General features: G+C 36.8%; 1 protein-coding gene across 1 annotated transcript in view; it reads right to left on the reverse strand.

The window, feature by feature from the left end:
* Nucleotides 1-270: 270 nt before the first annotated feature.
* The window catches only part of Smg1 (SMG1 nonsense mediated mRNA decay associated PI3K related kinase), a 78,717-nt gene continuing 61,467 nt past the window's right edge, over nucleotides 271-17,520 (reverse strand). The window contains exons 51-63 of the mRNA XM_010610757.2: nucleotides 17,185-17,411; nucleotides 14,335-14,485; nucleotides 14,045-14,234; nucleotides 13,414-13,883; nucleotides 11,686-11,823; nucleotides 10,078-10,230; nucleotides 8,717-8,896; nucleotides 8,103-8,330; nucleotides 7,076-7,287; nucleotides 6,820-6,926; nucleotides 5,938-6,117; nucleotides 5,664-5,770; nucleotides 271-4,695 (exon numbers count right to left, since the gene is read on the reverse strand). Of these exons, the coding sequence (XP_010609059.1) occupies nucleotides 4,618-4,695; nucleotides 5,664-5,770; nucleotides 5,938-6,117; nucleotides 6,820-6,926; nucleotides 7,076-7,287; nucleotides 8,103-8,330; nucleotides 8,717-8,896; nucleotides 10,078-10,230; nucleotides 11,686-11,823; nucleotides 13,414-13,883; nucleotides 14,045-14,234; nucleotides 14,335-14,485; nucleotides 17,185-17,411 (2,421 nt within the window). The 3' untranslated portion in view covers nucleotides 271-4,617. The remainder of the gene's footprint in view (nucleotides 4,696-5,663; nucleotides 5,771-5,937; nucleotides 6,118-6,819; nucleotides 6,927-7,075; nucleotides 7,288-8,102; nucleotides 8,331-8,716; nucleotides 8,897-10,077; nucleotides 10,231-11,685; nucleotides 11,824-13,413; nucleotides 13,884-14,044; nucleotides 14,235-14,334; nucleotides 14,486-17,184; nucleotides 17,412-17,520) is intronic.

Consider the following 17,520-nt stretch of genomic DNA (forward strand, 5'->3'; position numbering starts at 1 on the left):
ACACACCAATGGTGGCCTGCAAGAGCTTTGTGTCTTAAAACACTGACGAAATTAAGCTTAATAAATTTGTCCTTAATACTAGGAACTTTCCAACTGAAGCAAATTTCCACTGCCGATTAAACACTGAAGAGAAAATTGAGAGTAAAATATTTTTTTTGAAAATGAAATTTTTTAAATTTTGGAGATAATTAGTGCTTAAAGAGACTACCCATATTCTAAAAATGAGGTATACTGGAATCTAATTCAATAATTCAGAGCTTAAATGCTACATCTTTTAAGACTGAACCTTTATTTTTTAAAAAACAGGTATTCCATACAATCTTTGCCATGTTAATGCAAATATGCAAAGTAGGCATGTATTGTATTTTTGATTTCCAAAAGATGCATTATGAACATTTTCAGGAAGCTGGTGTGATTTATTCGACTTTTAAATACAATCACAAAATTATATCCATCAGGAGGCATTACAACCTTTTGTACAGAGAAGCCACTATTTATACAATGTTACTAGGACAAGGAAGATTCGGTTCAACTCAACTTGCTCCTATAATAAGGGTAAAAACTAAATTAACGTGAAGTATGATGCCATTGCCACTGACATTAGAGGTGGAAATATAAGAGAAATTTAAGCCAGAAAAGTGAGTGACATAGTAACTTTAAACAGGACCTGACATTTGACTGTCAGGAAAAGAAAAACAACCAGAAACACTGGATTTTTGAAAGAAAAACATTCTAAAATCTGCATTTCAGAATAACATGCAGTTCTTTGCCATCTTCAGAAGTTGAGCTAACTGTATGAGTTTTCACATTAGCCCTACAGGTTTGGTTTCGTTTTCCTAGTAAGCCCAAATTTCCATGGAAAGCAAGGGACCCTAAGTGACTGCTTTGTAACTAACTCTTGAACCCAAAAGCTTTTCTCAGAGTCAGTTTGCCCTTTTCTAAATAAGGATATTGACGTGTTATCCAGGCCAAAAACCAGGAAAAATGCAGCAAACCCTTAGGGTTTCATAATACAGTGAATTTTTCCTCCCCAACATTTAGAAAATTTTGTGATGCTTGCTAGTATTTCCCCATAGGAGGATTCTAATACTACCCAAATAACTGAAAACAAAATCCACCTCCTTTAAGTAACCCTCGCATTATTATTTCTACGTTTGTAATGCGTGTGGGGGGGGGTCCTAATTCTAAATTACTGGCATTTTATAAGCTCAACAAGATATAAAATGGAACACTGGTTTTCACACATATAAATTTATGTAAAACAAAGATGCTTATATGTGCTAATAGTGATGCATTCACTGATATTTGATGTATACAAACAGGAGTAACAGGCTAGCTGTAGGCGCTTTCACTAATATGAAAAGAATTTGAAGAAGAACCAGCTCCTTTGATTTTAGTACTGCCAAACAAGTAAGCCCCCAGAATAATTACAAAAATGTGGAGGAAAATAGGCCAGGAAGACTTTGATTTAAAGTACTGCCTATAATACCCCAGATTAAAAAGGACCTAAGATTGCACATCAACTCTAATATTTGGCTGTACTTGCATTGCCCTGCTTGGCATTTTTTTAATGGCTCTTTCCTTAAATTTCACACATCAGAACAACCACAGTTAAGAAAAACAAAATATAATGCGGTAACACCAAACATGGACAAAAATTAAGAAAACTACTTATTAAATTTAGGTAATAGAGACAAATGTTAAGGGCAAAAGTGATGGAAGTTTTTCTTTGTATTACAAACCCTCACCCTGAACCTGACATGTGAGCTTTGAAAGACCAATTCAGGGAAGCAAATCAAGAGTCTGATTACCAGTTCTCACACAGAGATCTCACACATCGCAACTCGCTACAAGGGTCAAAGAAGAATTTTAATCACCCAACAAACTATGTTATGAACTCATGACCAGAAATACAGAAATTTCAAGATACACCAAAGAAACAGTAAGAGAAAAGCTCCATAAACAGTATGCTAAGCTGCCAAAGCATTGTATAAAAACCAACTAAAAATTAGGCAATTCCAGAAAAGACAACAAAACACTTAAGACTTTAATTTCCAAGGATGCTTTGAATAGAAGAGGTTGTTTGTAGGTTATTCTGTACCCTCTGAATGAGAGACAGACAGAGACAGAGAGGACCCCTTGGATCTCCACAGATATTTTGTCATAAAAAATGTATGACTTCAAAACTATAGCACTCTGACTTTATTTTACAAGATAATCACCAAAATGTGGCCCTGTCTTCTTAATCTTACTGATGTGGTCTCTCATAGAAGTTGAAACTGGCTAGAATGGTATCAGAGGGGAAACCAAACTGTACAGACTAGGGTCTTGTCCAGAGTCAGTAAAGAGCCAGCTTTGAAGTTATCAGTTACTCGTATGTACCCTACAACCTAACACATATTATATATGCTATACTGTTCTATGAGGGACCATTTTAAAATAAAAGTGATCAGAGGCACATGTTTTATAAAATAAAGCTTTTTTTTTTCTTTTCTTTTTTGCTTGAATAAGGTTTCCAGGTACTTCTGAAGCCTGAAACTCAAATACAATAAAATTCAACTATCTTTTTTACCTTCTTTACCCAAGTGGAAGCAATTTCAAATACTATCTAAATAGACAAGTATGAACTGGTTTTATCATCACGGTAAGTTTTTCCTGGCGACAAGAATGTTGCTGAAGACTAGCAGAGATGATCAGGAAATGAGTGCAGGAGCTCCCAAAGCCTCTGGGAAATAAAGCAGCATGCAAAATACAAAATGGCAATAATATTTCTGCTAGGTTGTTTTGACTGTGAAAAATAAGGTTCAAAATCAATGAAGAAAATAAAACTTGATGTACTAATTTCCTTGTTTCTGGACCACACGGGTTTTCAAAAACACCACCGTTCTACCAATACTTGTTTAAGTACTGGTACTGAAATTTATCTTCTCCTGGGTAAAGATTATAAATCAAATGTGGCAAACAGAATAAAGAAAAGGACCAGAGCTATGTGGAATTTTTCCTTAGTATCTCCTTTCCAGTGTGTCTGTGAGGACTAGCAAGTAGAAAGTGACCACTGTCCTAATCTGTAAAATGCAAGCAAATAAACAGTTAAGGTTTAAATTGTGTTCTATTTTGTGTTGATGTGTGATTTTAAAAATCCTAGTCTGCATTTTAATTTTAGATCAACAATTTAGTTCAGTCAATACTGAAATGCAATGTTAAATTTAAGGAAACCTTGATCATGAATTCATTGTACTATATCACGGAAGAGCAAGCTGTTAAAATTATGCAAAAATAAAGCACTTCTCAGACTATTAACTGAACTTAATAAAAGATGTTGGTGGTTTTTACTTTTGCTGTTTCACGTACATGTTCTGAAATGGCCAAGCAAACTAAAGCACTTTTAATTTACAAGTTATAAATTAAAAGTATCAAATAAGAAAAATGAATTAAACATTTCACTCTACCTCCACCAGAACATCGCCTTATTGTTAATCTGTAGTCAACAATATAGAACTTCAATAGGTACTGTATTCTGGTTTTTAAAAAGGTAAAAGACTACATCAGAGTAGCTACTTACTAAGAAAGAAAAGTTGAAAGGTTAAAAAAAAAAAGATAGCAATCACAGAAGAGGGAAAATTTGATGACCTTCAAAAATGCACACTATAAGAAAAGGGGAGAGTACATTAAATCGAATGTCTGTAATATTCATTACTTTTGAATGCACAGTAACAATTCTGCAAACTGTACATGATAGAATCACAGAAATTACTCAAATAATCAATTACATTTTGTATGTGATCCTTAGACTTTTAAACAATGCTTGAATTTTACATGTTATCAGTGGTTTTGGAGAAATTCCTGTTTACCTCTCCAAATACAAGTTAACAACATCAAGTTGGAAGTATACAAAATATAACAATTGAAATAAAAGTGAATCTGAAAGATGGCTAATCCACTAGATTAGGTAAAAAGGGAAGAGGAAGTGGTGTGGAGGAGCAGGGATTGATGGGGTAGTTTTTTCCCCTTCATTTAGAAGTTCTTGCAATGTAGTGTAACTGTTACAAAGCTCTCTGTTTTCAGTCCATTTCTGAAATTCGAATCACATAACCTTTTTGTACTCACTGGTTAACCTAACCAGTACTGTTGCCAAGCAACAAGTGTTTTTACAAGAATCTGAATGCATCGTATCTTCCTTGGCTCTGATTTCTTCGCGGCCCCAGTTTTCTCTGTTTCTGAGCTGGGTTTGTTTTTCCTGGATTGTACACACAGGGTCAGGTGGAATGGAGTTCCAAATCACTCTGTGCTCCGCGGCATCCCGATTTCTTTCTCAGCTAACCTCCTGACACGTTTGCAGCTGTTCTGTGGCAGAAAGACAATCTCCATGTTCAGGCGGTGAGCTTGCTTTCTTTACCCGTGACCCTGGGGTTGCAGGCCATGGTGTTGGGCGTATCCCTGAGTGCAGCTGTCCTGCAGGACTCACTTCCTAGTGCACCGAGATTTCCTAGGTTTTCCTCAGAGTAAGCCCCCAGTTGCATCACCACCGACTGTGGTGTGGCTTTGGATACCAGAGGCTGAGTTGATTCTGGTGGATGTCTGACCTCGCTTAACCAGACGCATCTACTGTCTTGCCATTCACACCCAGGCTGTCCATCCTTCATAGAGCTGAGCCAAGTTATCTAGATTAGTCGCTTCCTTAATGACATAGTCAACCTGTAAAAATAGGTGGAATGATATTTAAAGCCATTGAGAACTTGAAAAGACATGCTTCAAATACAAGTTACATGGATTTTTTTTTTTTTTTTTTTTTTGGAGACACTGTCTCGGTCAGGTTTGTCTCAAGCACAGAGATCTTCCTGCCTCAGCCTCACAGTGCTGAGATTACAGGCATGTGCCACCACACTGGTTTATGAATTATTTCAGTTTCTAATTATCCATCCACACAATGAATGTTATTATTATGCACTGCAAACATAAAGGTTCTAATTATCCAAATTAATGACCCAAAGGACAAGTAGTGCTATTGTGGAAAAAGAAGTTCAGTTCTCTAACACCACAATTGCAAGATACATGTGTCTTGGGAAAGTTTCTTTTCAATTCTGAGATGAAGAGAACCCCAACAAGCCCCTACACATTCTTGGAGTAAAACCTGTTGAATTCATGTTATGCATATATCCAAAGAATGATGACATGAATATGGGAAAATACTAAGAACTGGTAAGTTAATGTAAAAAGTACATGGGCATTCCTAAAGCTTTTCTGTAGGGTTAAAAATCCTTGAAATAAACAGCTGGGGGTAAAAGGAATAATCCTCAAATTTATATATCAATAACACTAATGAGAAAATTTCTGAGTAAGGACTTCAGACAAACACTGCCTGAGCTTTTACAGATACCATTCCTGTACTGGACATGTCCTCCTCATTTCATGTGAAACCGTCAGATAATCTTGGGTCACACCTTAAATTTCAGTTAAGAGTGGCACGGAGAAAGGAGTGCTAACTGGGAAAGATCAGAATATAATAATGAATATCTGACCAACTCCAGAGCTGTGTTACTCAAAATCTGAATACTGAATATAAGCTGAAGTTCCTATTTCTTCATGAACCAGAGAAATGGGTGAGGGGATTCTATAAACCTATAATTTTCCAGTTAAATTTAGCTCAATTTTTAAAAAGTCACCTGTTCAGCAACTGACATCCGCCTGTTTGGATCAACATCTCGGCCCTCTAACTTGGCTTTCACTCTCTTCCACACACTCACTGCATATGAGTTTCTCTCTTGCACAGCTATGAATCAATGAAACACATGTAAGTCAAACCACCATTTCATACACCATCTTAAGGCATCTGTATTATTTTTTGGTACCAGGGATTGAACTCAGGACCTTGCGCTTCTGAGGCAGGTACAGCACCAGTGAGCTAAATCCCTGGCCCAGCCTTATTTTACTAATTACCTTTCCCAGTTTTAGGGTCTCTGACGGCCTTTTTAGGACTACACGCAACATTCTTGGCAGTTCCTGGGATGGTGCTTGGTGGAGTATCTGCTGATGTAGCAAGATTTTTCTGAATCAGCTTTTTAGCATTCTGTGACATGACATCAGGCTGAGTCTTCTGGCCAGTGTTGCTCCGGACTGCTGTGGAAAGAGTTGGTGGTTCAATTTACATGTAAACAGAAAATTAGGACAAAGAGGAAAGCAGGGCTGGTAGGAAATATCTCAAATGAAGTACTAGAAGAATTTTATTTAAAACTATAGTCCTTATCCCTTGACACAGCAACTGTCTTCCTAAAAATACAGCCTCAACAATAAGATGTTCAAATTTGTATGATGAGATTTACCATTCACCAGTGTGTAACATCAAAAACCATAAACATCTTAGATATGCAACAATGTAAGATTAATACGGTGCACAGAATGGCATATTAATTGGCCAGTAGGATTTAATGATAGGAAAGTAACACATTTAAGTGAGAAAACGCAACAAAAATTTCATTACAAAATGATCCCAGTTTGCGAGTACATACATACATGCACAGAAGTAAATCAACAAGCGCACAGTGATGTTTTACCTCTATAACTGCAAGGGAACTATACCTTTTCCTCAACAATTTTTCTAAATTTTCCAAGAGTCATATATTTTTACATCACAAAACAAAACTTTAAAGAGCATGTGAATATAAGGTATTTTTGTTCTCTCTTTTAAAAGACAAAGTATGTTGACTTTGATACATGTCCAGGTTTAAGAAAATCTTTATATATCTATTAGACTCTCGTGAGTAATTAAACACATTAACATCTATATATAGACTGTGAACAGATGTGGGTCTCTCTTCCTACCTGCAGCAAAGGATGGCTGATAAGTAGCAGACGACGTTGGACTCGAACATTCATTTGTTGCATCGGTGACTAATGGTGATGCAAAACTCACTAAATTATTATAGATACTGAAATACAAAATTTATAACATGTTTATGGAATGTTTTATATGATTACTCACAAAACTACGAGCAAAGCTGAAAAATTAAAATCAAGAAATAAAATTATACTGAACACTTTGCTTACATTTTACACATTTTAGCCCTGACACTCTTACCTCTGACTTTGTGTTTTCAATTCCTTCAAAGTAGGAGTGATTTCCTGGAGCATTTCAACATGTTCTTGACTTCGAACCTGACCCATAGCCTGGACTAATGTAAACAGAACTGTCTGAATGTTGTCTTGCCATGATTTATATTCACCCAAGAACTGCCTGACACTGTTATCATAGGGAACATCTTCACCATCTGCCAGAGCAGCTTCTTCATCCTATAATCAATATATTAATGATTAAGGAAAATAATTTTGTATCAGTAACTATTCCTAAGACAGTCACCTATTATGAGGTAATACATTTTTCAAGTATTGTTTAATTTGCTTATTACAGTGCAACTTCTTTTCTACAGCAATTTTGTTTCCATCAATAAAACTCAAAAAAAGAATGCTACAATTAAATCACTGTTTTGCAGTGATGAAGTAATTCAGTCTCCTTTGGGGGCTCAGTTTCCTTACTAACTGTACAATCTGGAGGGAAGAGACAATATTTCCATTTTGGAGGCAAACTATACCAGGTGTAATGGAGAAGAGGAAGAGAGGATGAAATGTAATAGTGTAGGGTTCAAATCTCAGTTCTATTATAAACTACATCGCATTTTGTAAATCAATTTAAGCCTTAGTTTCTGTGTACAAAAATTAGAAGAGTAATATCTCCTTTTAAAAAGTTTGATGAAAACACAAATTAACTTAATTATAAACAAGCTGGAAGATGTGGCTTTGAGAAAACGGTTGGTTTTTTTTTTTTTTTTGGTACTGGGGATTGAACTCAAAACCTTGCGCTTATGAGGCAGGCAGTGGAATCACTGAGCTAAATCCCCAGACTTTTTTTTTATGACCCAAGAAAACTGTTTTTGTTACTGGGTGGGGGCATGTGGCTCAGTGTTGCCTGAGTTCGATCTCTAGTACCGGGGTAAAATAAATACATGCATGCATACATACAAACAAAACAAACTGTCACTACTGTTCCATAAACAAAACTATCTACTTCTGTAAAAGAGGGTATACTGTGTCAAAGGTATTAGTCTTACCTTAGCCATTGCTTTCAGGAGATGTTTGACATCTCCTAGCTGTCGATTATGACCAGTGAGCACAGTCTTTATATTATCAACCAGATTCTGAATTGTTTCACAGACTGTTTCTATCTGTTGTTCTTTCTCAGTCTGAATTGCCCTCTGAGTAGACATATCCTGAGTCAACTGTTTGTGTGCTGACAGAAGCCATTCAGAGCTGCCAATAGGATGTTCAAGACTGGTGTCCTAAACAGAGTAAGCATTTATTTGATTTTACATATAAGATGAATAGTAAGTCCTACTGTTATCGCAACAACCAAAAGATATTAACATTAGAAATACAAACTGACCAAAAAAATTTCTGAGTCTTGAATTAATTACCTACAAAATAGTTAACAGTTTCAACATTCCTTAAATATAGAAGATTTCTCACTTTTCTGCATAAATCATATAGGATACAAATGTATAAAAGTTCAAGACCTGAGAAATATATCCAAAATTACAAAGATGATCTGGGTTCAGGTCCCTAACTTCATTCGTTTTAAGGCCTCTTTGAAAAACTACATGGATACACTAAACTGAGAGTATAGCACTGGCTAACAATCACCAAGTCTCCTTATTCCAAGACTCACCACTCTCTGTAATAAACGAAGCTCTAACTCAGAGACTGAACTGTTAAACTGTGATGCAAATGAACACATTTGCTGACATCGCTTGATTAGTTCAAATAATGCAGCATCCAGGTTTAAGGCTTCAGCAGTTCTCGTTCGTAAACTTTCAAAATGAATAATATTACTGCAGAGAAAAGTGACCTGTGGAGAAACAGAACAACCATGAAATGAAATGGCATTAAAAAAAAAAAATACCCCAACAGCAGCCATGAAAATAAGATAAATGTGCTGGGGATTTGGCTCAGTGGTTATGCCACCTGCCCTGAAACTGCAAGGATCAGAATTCAATCACCAGTACAAAAAAAAAAAAAGTAAGATAAATGTATCTTCTACATGATTGTTGTTCCATAGTAAAATTTACTGCATAATAAAGTATTATCATATTTAGCTGCAATTTTTCATTTCTTTTTTTTGTGCTGAGATCCAACTCGGGACCTTGTGCTTGGCAAGGCAGGCAGCAGCTCCACTGAGCTAAACCCCTAGTCTGCTACAATTTTTCTTACATCCAAATTTTGGGAAACATTTCTGCCAGAATTTCTTCTTTTGCTTCTACTCCTAATTTCAAAATAATAACTAGATAATTGGTAATATTAAGCACATTTTCAAAGGTATGATTAACAATATACTAAATTCTTCAATAAAATCTTAAAAGGAAAATACAGAAATATTTACAGATAAAGTAATATATTTGCAATTTATATTAATATGGATGGGGAAGAGTAGGGAATATGGATGAAACAAGACTGAAGCTTAAAATCATTAAATTTTGGTGATGGATATGAGGTATTCCTATTTCACTGGTCTATTTTTTTGCGGGGGGGCGATTTGAGACAGGGTCTCACCATTTAGTTGAAACTGACCTGGAATTCACTATGTAGCCCAGGCTGGTCTTCAACTCACAGCAATCCTCCTGCCTCAGCCTCCCAAGGGCTGGGATTACAGGCATGCGCCACCACACCCGGCTCACTGGTCTAATTTTGTATCTGAAAATTTTCACACCAGGCTTTTTATGTGTCCCCTGCTCCCACACAACAACATAACTTCTGGTAGAATATAAAGTCTTAAAGTATTTTACTGCCATGTGAAAATAATTTCAATTTTTTTTACATCACTTTAGCTATATATGAAAGCGTCAAATAAGGAAATAAAATTGCGTTTATTTTTCAACACAGGTCAATATTTAAGTGGGTGACAAAAAGGTCTGGGAAATCATCAGAATATGGAATGCCCAGAAAGCCTGTCAGGCCAGGGTTTACCTCCATGCCCACCCCCAACCCAGATACTCTGAAAAGGAAAAAAAGATGAGCACATGTTCAATGTACCTGACTTGCTCTCTGGCTCTCTTTGAGGACAAGGTTTCTTCTTTCAGCTATTGTTGCTTCAAAATCTTGCAGTACGGGTGCCAATGCAGGGTTGGCACCACCAGCCCACTTGAGTCGCTGCTCAATACTTGATTCAAGTGCTGCCAGCTTCTCCTATAAAAGCCAGCAGAATCTCTATGAATGTTTATTACATGCTCCACTTCCTAGCTGCCAAGCATTTCACATAATACAAAAGAAATTTAAAAGAAGCAGGGTGAGACATGTGTGACTTAGTAAACATCTTTAACGATGTCTTTCTGGAATTCAGCTTGATTTGACTTAAAAAAAAAAAAAAAGACAGCTCTCACTATATAATCCAAGCCAGCCTTGAACCCACTACATAGCCTGGGATAACCTGGAACTCACAAACTGCCTGGCTCAGCCTCCCGGATGTGTCACTATGTCTGACTCACTTTGCATATTTCAAGGCCAAACATGTGTGGAAGGGAAAAGCTTGTTTTCAGTGTCTTGTCTTTAAGTTTGCAGAAGCAAATTTCACGTTCTTTTTCTAAAAATCCTTTCGGCAATGGAGTGACATTTCTATCTTAAAACCAAATTAAGGACAGGCATGGTGGCACATACCTATAATCCCAGCACTCAGGGCACTGTGGCAGGAGGATCACCATAAATTCAAGAGCAGCCTAGGCTACATAGAGAGTTCAAAACTAGCCTGAACTAAATAGGATGACTTTGTCGCAAAAACAAAACAAAACAGGCCAGGGATGTAGCTCAGAGGCATTATGCCTGCCTGGAAAGCGCAAGATGCTGAGTTCAATCCCTGGTACCCAGAAAACAAAACAAAACAAAACATCAAAAAATAGCAAGGAGTGTAGTGGTAGAATGTAAGGCCCTGGATAAAAAGCAAAACATCTGCCACATCAAATTGTTGCTGAGCTTTATGTGCTATCTCTAAGAAAATTCATTTATACTTTTGATCGTAAAAGATAAAAAACAGATCTCCACAAATTTGCAAGTTTATGGTAAAAATTCAGATGCCAAGAAAAGTTTTATATAACAAAGCTACTTCATTATTTATTAAATATTTCAAGTGGAGGCCTTCACATTTTCTTTCACCACGCCACATACACATATCTCTAAAAACAGAAATGACAAGTTCTTTTAAGCTGATATACATAAAATCTTTCAATATCAATTTCTCTTACTTAAAAAAGTGATATTATCTACATCACAAAAGGAAGTAATTCCCAAGCTTCTTGGATATTAACAATAAACCAGATATAACTGCTTATATAAATTTCAGTAAACAAGTATTCAGGATTACTTTCCCCCATAACCAACATTCCCTTAACATATAAAGGCACAGCAAATAAATATCAGAGTCATTACAAACTTAAAATATTTGGTATATTTCTATTCCTAATTGAAAATATTGTTACCGTAGGATCAAGTTATCTTGGAAGAAATAAAAATTGTAAATTTAAAGGTGAAGGAGTGTGCTCCTTTGGCTTAAAAGCTAAGGACAAACATATACACTAACAACATTAATGATCAAAATATAAGTTATTTCTCTAAGTAAGATGTGCTGGAAGGAAATTTAACAAAACACACCTGAACAGATGCAATTGAAGTTTCAATCTGACTCAGAGTGTGTAGTTTCTTTTTCATGCTGGCTAGGATAGCAGACCGAGGGGGAGGTGTGACTGACATGGCTTGTGGTCTACTGATAAGCAGGTCTTCATGTTGCCACTGTTCAAAGAAAAAGAAATGTTAAAAATACCAGCAGAGAAAATACCAACAAGGAGGCATGGGGACTAGAGGAAAAGAAAAACAAAGTCAGCTGTTCTATGGCACACTAGGAATAGTAAGAAAAATGTTACAGAAGACTCACATTCAGGCAAAAGCTTTCCAAAGGCAGACCATGGCTGGCAAATGTCATGGATCATTAATGTGCAAAATTTAAACAGCAATCCTGACAGTATTCTATATCTATGTGACATCTTAGTACACCCTCCCCCAAACACAATTGTGGGGGGCGCGTTCTTAACCAGTGTGTAGACTGAATAGAACATTCAAGGTGATAACGGCAGCAGTCACAAGAGAGGGACTGCCTAGAAAGGATTTTTTCCCTCTTTTTGATGGCTTTTGGTTTCTGGGGATTGAACTCTGGGCCTTGCGCTTAACAAGGCAGGTGTAGCGACACTGAGGTGTCCCAGTCCCACCTTTTCAATTTTTTTAACATGGTCTCACTACGCAGTTCAGGCTGGCCTTCAACTCAGTATATAGCCCAAGCTGGCCTCAAACTCATGGCCATCCTCCAGCTTCAGCATCTCAAGGGCTGGGATTACAGGAGTGCACCACCACGCCTGGTTTCCAAAAAGGATTTTTACCATGATTTGCAGAACACTGTCAATATTTAGGGAATGAACTTCAAAATGCATGCAACTTGACAGCAATAAACAATGTTTTTCAGAAGCAGTAAAATGTCCTCCCTCAAATCCCAAACAATTCCTATAAATAGGACTATTATTTTTTGGGGGGAAGTGGGTACCGAGGATTGAATTCAGGCCCTTGCGCTTGCAAGGCAGTTGTCAGAACCACTAAGCTAAATCCCCAGCCCAGGACTATTAATTTTTAATGAATGTAATTTCAGAAGTTGGAGCAAATTTCTTAACATGGAAGATATAGAACCAGCTAAAGATAAAATCCAAAACAGAAACACTGGTTACATGTACTGGGCTGAAAGCAACAATCTCACTACTGGAGAACAGCTTCAATGTAAATGATGCAAAGTAATCACCGTTTGTGCCAATATAAATTTCCAAAATTGTAACTGTCCAATTACCCAATTTGTCTGAAGTCACTGACAATATTGAAGCCTATATTTGAAAGGAAAAACAGCTGCATTTATATTGAGCTTATTAGCATCCTATGTAAATCATTATTATTTAACCCTCACAATCATACTATGAGATACTGTCCCCTTTTAAAAATAAGGAAAAAACTATTTCAGAAATAACCTTAATTATATATTTAACATAGAAAGCATGGCTACATAATGAATAAATTGAGCCATGAAATACTGCATTTATGAACAATATTCAATGACATGGATAATGCTTACTTATCACAGAGGCCAACCTAAGAGAAACAAATTCAAAGGACATAAACTGTAAATATGCAATGATCCCAACCACACAGAAGAAATACAAGGAATAACTGTAAAGAAAGGTGCAGAATGTTAATGGTGGGTTTGCTCTGGATGGGCACAGTTGAACAAATTTAAATGTCTCTTCCTCACTGTCTAACAGCAAAAACATCACAAAGCGAACACCTTACCTGAAACATGGCAATGTGCAGCTGGACACGCTGCAAGCTCGTCTTACAGGAAGAAATGCTGGTTTCCAGCCTGCGCACTAGGTCATGCTTCTTCCAGGCAGTGTCAAAAGAGCTCGCTAACACGGCTGCCCTGTTCATGACCAACTGAGAGAACCTCCCGATCTGGATGTTGTGCTCCACAGCTTTCTTACACAGATCATCCACAGAAACTTTGCTTTCTGCACCGAAGTCCTTCGCCTCTACTTGAGCAATGATGTCTACACCCAGGGCACTAATAAAGCTGCAAAGGGTGAGTCCAAGAGCCTGGTTGGGTAGTCCTATCAAGAGCTGTCTCACAAAGTCAGCTGTGAAGGCCTTGATAGGCTTTGCCATTTGGTCTTCACTGAAACAAGAGTTTCTAAAAAGAGTTTTCACATTGACAATCTGTACAGGTCCATTCATAGTATTCTGATCTTCAAGTGAACTTGATCCTAAAAATGGAAATTCTTAAAGTATTTCACGCAAAATTAAGATAACAATACTGCTTATTTAAAGCACTTGAGACTTTACAAATGTACAGTAAATGAAGCCTACTCTATCAATATCTCCTTCCAAAGTACTTAAACCCAACATATTTATACAGAGTACTTACCTGACAAGGTTTTAGAAAAGGTACCACAGAGCCTGAAGAACTCCTTAATTGTCTGTAGTCTTTTTAGAAAGAAAATCTCCTCCAGCACCTGTCGGTGGTTGTCATCATCAAAAAAATTAACTTGGGTACTCCTGGCTTCCCGTATGATGTCAATCTTTCGCCAAGCTACAGGAATTTCCATCTTGTTCAACTACATAAATGAGAAAAGTGTGCTCATTTCTCCACTGTTCACACACTGAACCATTACAATACTGCATTTACATTACCCAGAGAACCAAATCAATATTTACCTTTTCAACTAATAAGCCAAAAGCAGTTTCAACTTGTGCAAACATGCCATCAAATGCTACCAAAAGCATCTGGCCAGCTGACATTTTTGGTGTTTCATCAACTGAACCATTTCTTGGTTGGATTAATTCACCATATTGAGCATGCAGTATTCTAGAAAAAAAGAAAAAGAAGCTAAAACCTTCACTGAAGGAAAACACACTTTGGAAGAACACAAAAGGTCAGCCAGCTCACAGATACTCTACAAAAATCTTCTGGCACTAAGGAAAGGTTATCAGGCTGTAATGCTATTTAGCAACAATCAAACCATGAACTCAATGGTTCCAATTCAGTGTAACTGTTCATATAATTAAATTTTATGCACAACTGAACTGACATTCTTTTTCATAAAGTCACTAAATATTAGTCTCACCTTATACTACAAATAAAAAATACAAACCTCCAAAGCAATACATAAATGTCAAGAATGACAATCCTAAAACTGCTGGACCTAGCAAACTGTTAGCTATAATCAAACACATTTTTAATGTAAGGTCTTTATAAATTCACCTTCACTCCTTATATTATCATTAACCTACAGCTGATACAGCACATTATGTACCCAGACAGTAACTATGAATTTTTACATAAAAAGCTAAAATATAATGCCCAGTACCTAAGGTTACTATCAGTAAAACTAAGGTTCACTCGAATTCCAACTTTATCGCACACACAAAAAAATCACTCCAAATAGCTAGACCTATCGAAAGTTTTTAAGAATTAAAAATGTTAAGCCAATGCCGGGCATGGTGACTCACGCCTGTAATCCCAGCACTCAGGAGGCTGAGGCAGGAGGACTGCTGTGAGTTCGAGACCAGTCTGGGGTACATAGTGAGTTCCAGGTCATTCTCAACTACCTAGTGAGAGCCTGTCTCAAAAACCAAAAAAAAAAAAAAAAGTTAAGCCAACAGAGATATTTCTATTGGAAAGAGTTGCAAGATGTTATGAAAATTTCCTTTAAGATTATCATAAAATGTTTCTCTGAAATAAGGTACAGACAGGCTGCCACACAAACAGGCATAAGGCTTGCTGTCCACAGCACATATTCACCATATATGGCAGCCTGGAGAAGACACTAAGAGCAGATAAAACAAAGTCTTTTGGAAGAAGTGTAAAGATTTAGCATTTACCTTTTTGAAGCACTGCTAAAAATTATGACAAAGACATTATGCAAATAATCCAAATCACTATTTGGCTGGTAACTACTTATACCATTACATTTTTTATGTATTGTACGAGATGTGATAAAAAATACCATGAATGTGTAAATTCCAATATTTATTACTATAAGATATGGTGCCATTAATTTCCCCTCACAATTCTCCACCTTGCTTTGAACACATTTATCCCATCATTTTTGCCACTTTCTACAGCAGTTCAGTAAGTTGTCTTTTAAATATAAATTGGAGGGCCAGGGATTTAGCTCAGTGGTTTCACCACCTGCCTCGTAAGTGCAAGGACCCAAGTTCAATCCCCAGTACAAACAAGCAAGCAAGCAAATAAATGAACTGGGCAAGGTGTCACATACTTATAATACCAGCACTCTAGGAAGCTGAGGCAGGGGGAGCGTAGCTTTGAGCCTAGCATGGACAACTCCAGGACTCAGCAAGACTATCTCAAAATAAAAAAACAGGGCCATATTTAGCTTAGTGGCACCACACCTGCCTAGCAAGCACAAGTCCCAAGTTTGATACCCCAGTACCAAAAATTTTTTTTAAAAAAAAAAAAAAAAAAAAAAAAAAAAAATGGCTGGGGAGGAAGTTCAGTGAAAAGCCCCTGGGGTTAATCCTTAGTACTACCACCACCAAACTAAAAGTTTCTATTTCATATTTCCTATATTATTTAAGAATTGATGGGCCAGGGATTTAGCTCAGTGGTTCAGTGGCCTGCCTTGCAAGATCAAGGACCCGAGTTCAATCCTCGGTACCTAAATAAATAAATAAATAAATAAACAATTGGGGGAAAAAAAATGCTTGAAAATAACCTACCTAAGCAGTTTGTAACTAACCAAGTACAAATAATATCCAAAGGCGGTAAACTGAGGTTCATTATACTACTGTCTTTATTTATACTTTGCATGGTTGGAATTTCCCATGGGACAAAACATGGTGGTAAAGTTCACTTCTACTGCTTCAATTTTACTTTTGTAGTCAATTAGACATTGAAAGGCCAAATAAAGCAGTCCTATGTCTCTGCTGACAAAGCTATGGGCACAATGCCTGTTTACAGGACCTACTAAACCTCAACAGGTTCCAAAGTCAAACTGCTTTTCTGGATTAGAGGTAAGAAATACAATGTTCAATATCTAAAATAAATTTATAACCTGTAAGCTAATTTAAAAACATTCACCTGAAGTAAGATGCATGTACCATCAAATAAACTGCCTCTCATGCCTTTGTGGGATTCCCAGGACTGACTCAAAAAATACTATACTGCACGTTGTTGCACACATGTATGTAGCTGCAGGAGTAAAAACCTGCACATGTGAAACTCCACATGCATGTGCACATACATGCACTATATACCAGTGTGACTGGAGAAATCTGACTATATGCTCATTAATAGCACCACTGCCTGTTTCATAAGCATGACCGATGCTGATACTGGACACAAGCTGAAGCATGCAAAGGACTTTCCTATATTTTTAAACCATTTCCAGTGAATCTAATTAAAGATTTTTAAAAGGTATGTATATTAAGCATTTATACTTGATTTAAAAATGAAAAGTAAACTTGGAAGTTAGAGCACAGAATCCCTACACTTGTCTATCCTCTCTTTCATGAGGAAAATGAGCATAGCTAGCATTCACTTGCCTGGCGACTTCAATATAATGGGCATGTGTTTCTTCTTCGAGTCCCATAGCTGCATTTCTTAAATAGGCTTGAAGGGATTCAACTAGAGTTTGCAGGGAAACGCCATCAGTTGTCTGCTCAATGAGATTGTCCAATTCATGAAGCATACTTTCTAAGGTATATTCTCCTTTCATTAAACATCTAAGTGCTTCTGGAAATATGATTTGCCGGAAATTTGAATTCAATTCCTATAAATACGTGAGAAATATTTTAATGTTTTCTGACTTTAGATGTAGGTTACACATTTGGAGACAAAGCCATAAATTAAAACACAACCTATACAATAATAACCAAGTT

This window comes from Fukomys damarensis, unplaced genomic scaffold, assembly GCF_012274545.1.
Source record: "Fukomys damarensis isolate Sample0158 unplaced genomic scaffold, DMR_v1.0_HiC HiC_scaffold_34, whole genome shotgun sequence".
Taxonomy (NCBI): Eukaryota; Metazoa; Chordata; class Mammalia; order Rodentia; family Bathyergidae; genus Fukomys; species Fukomys damarensis.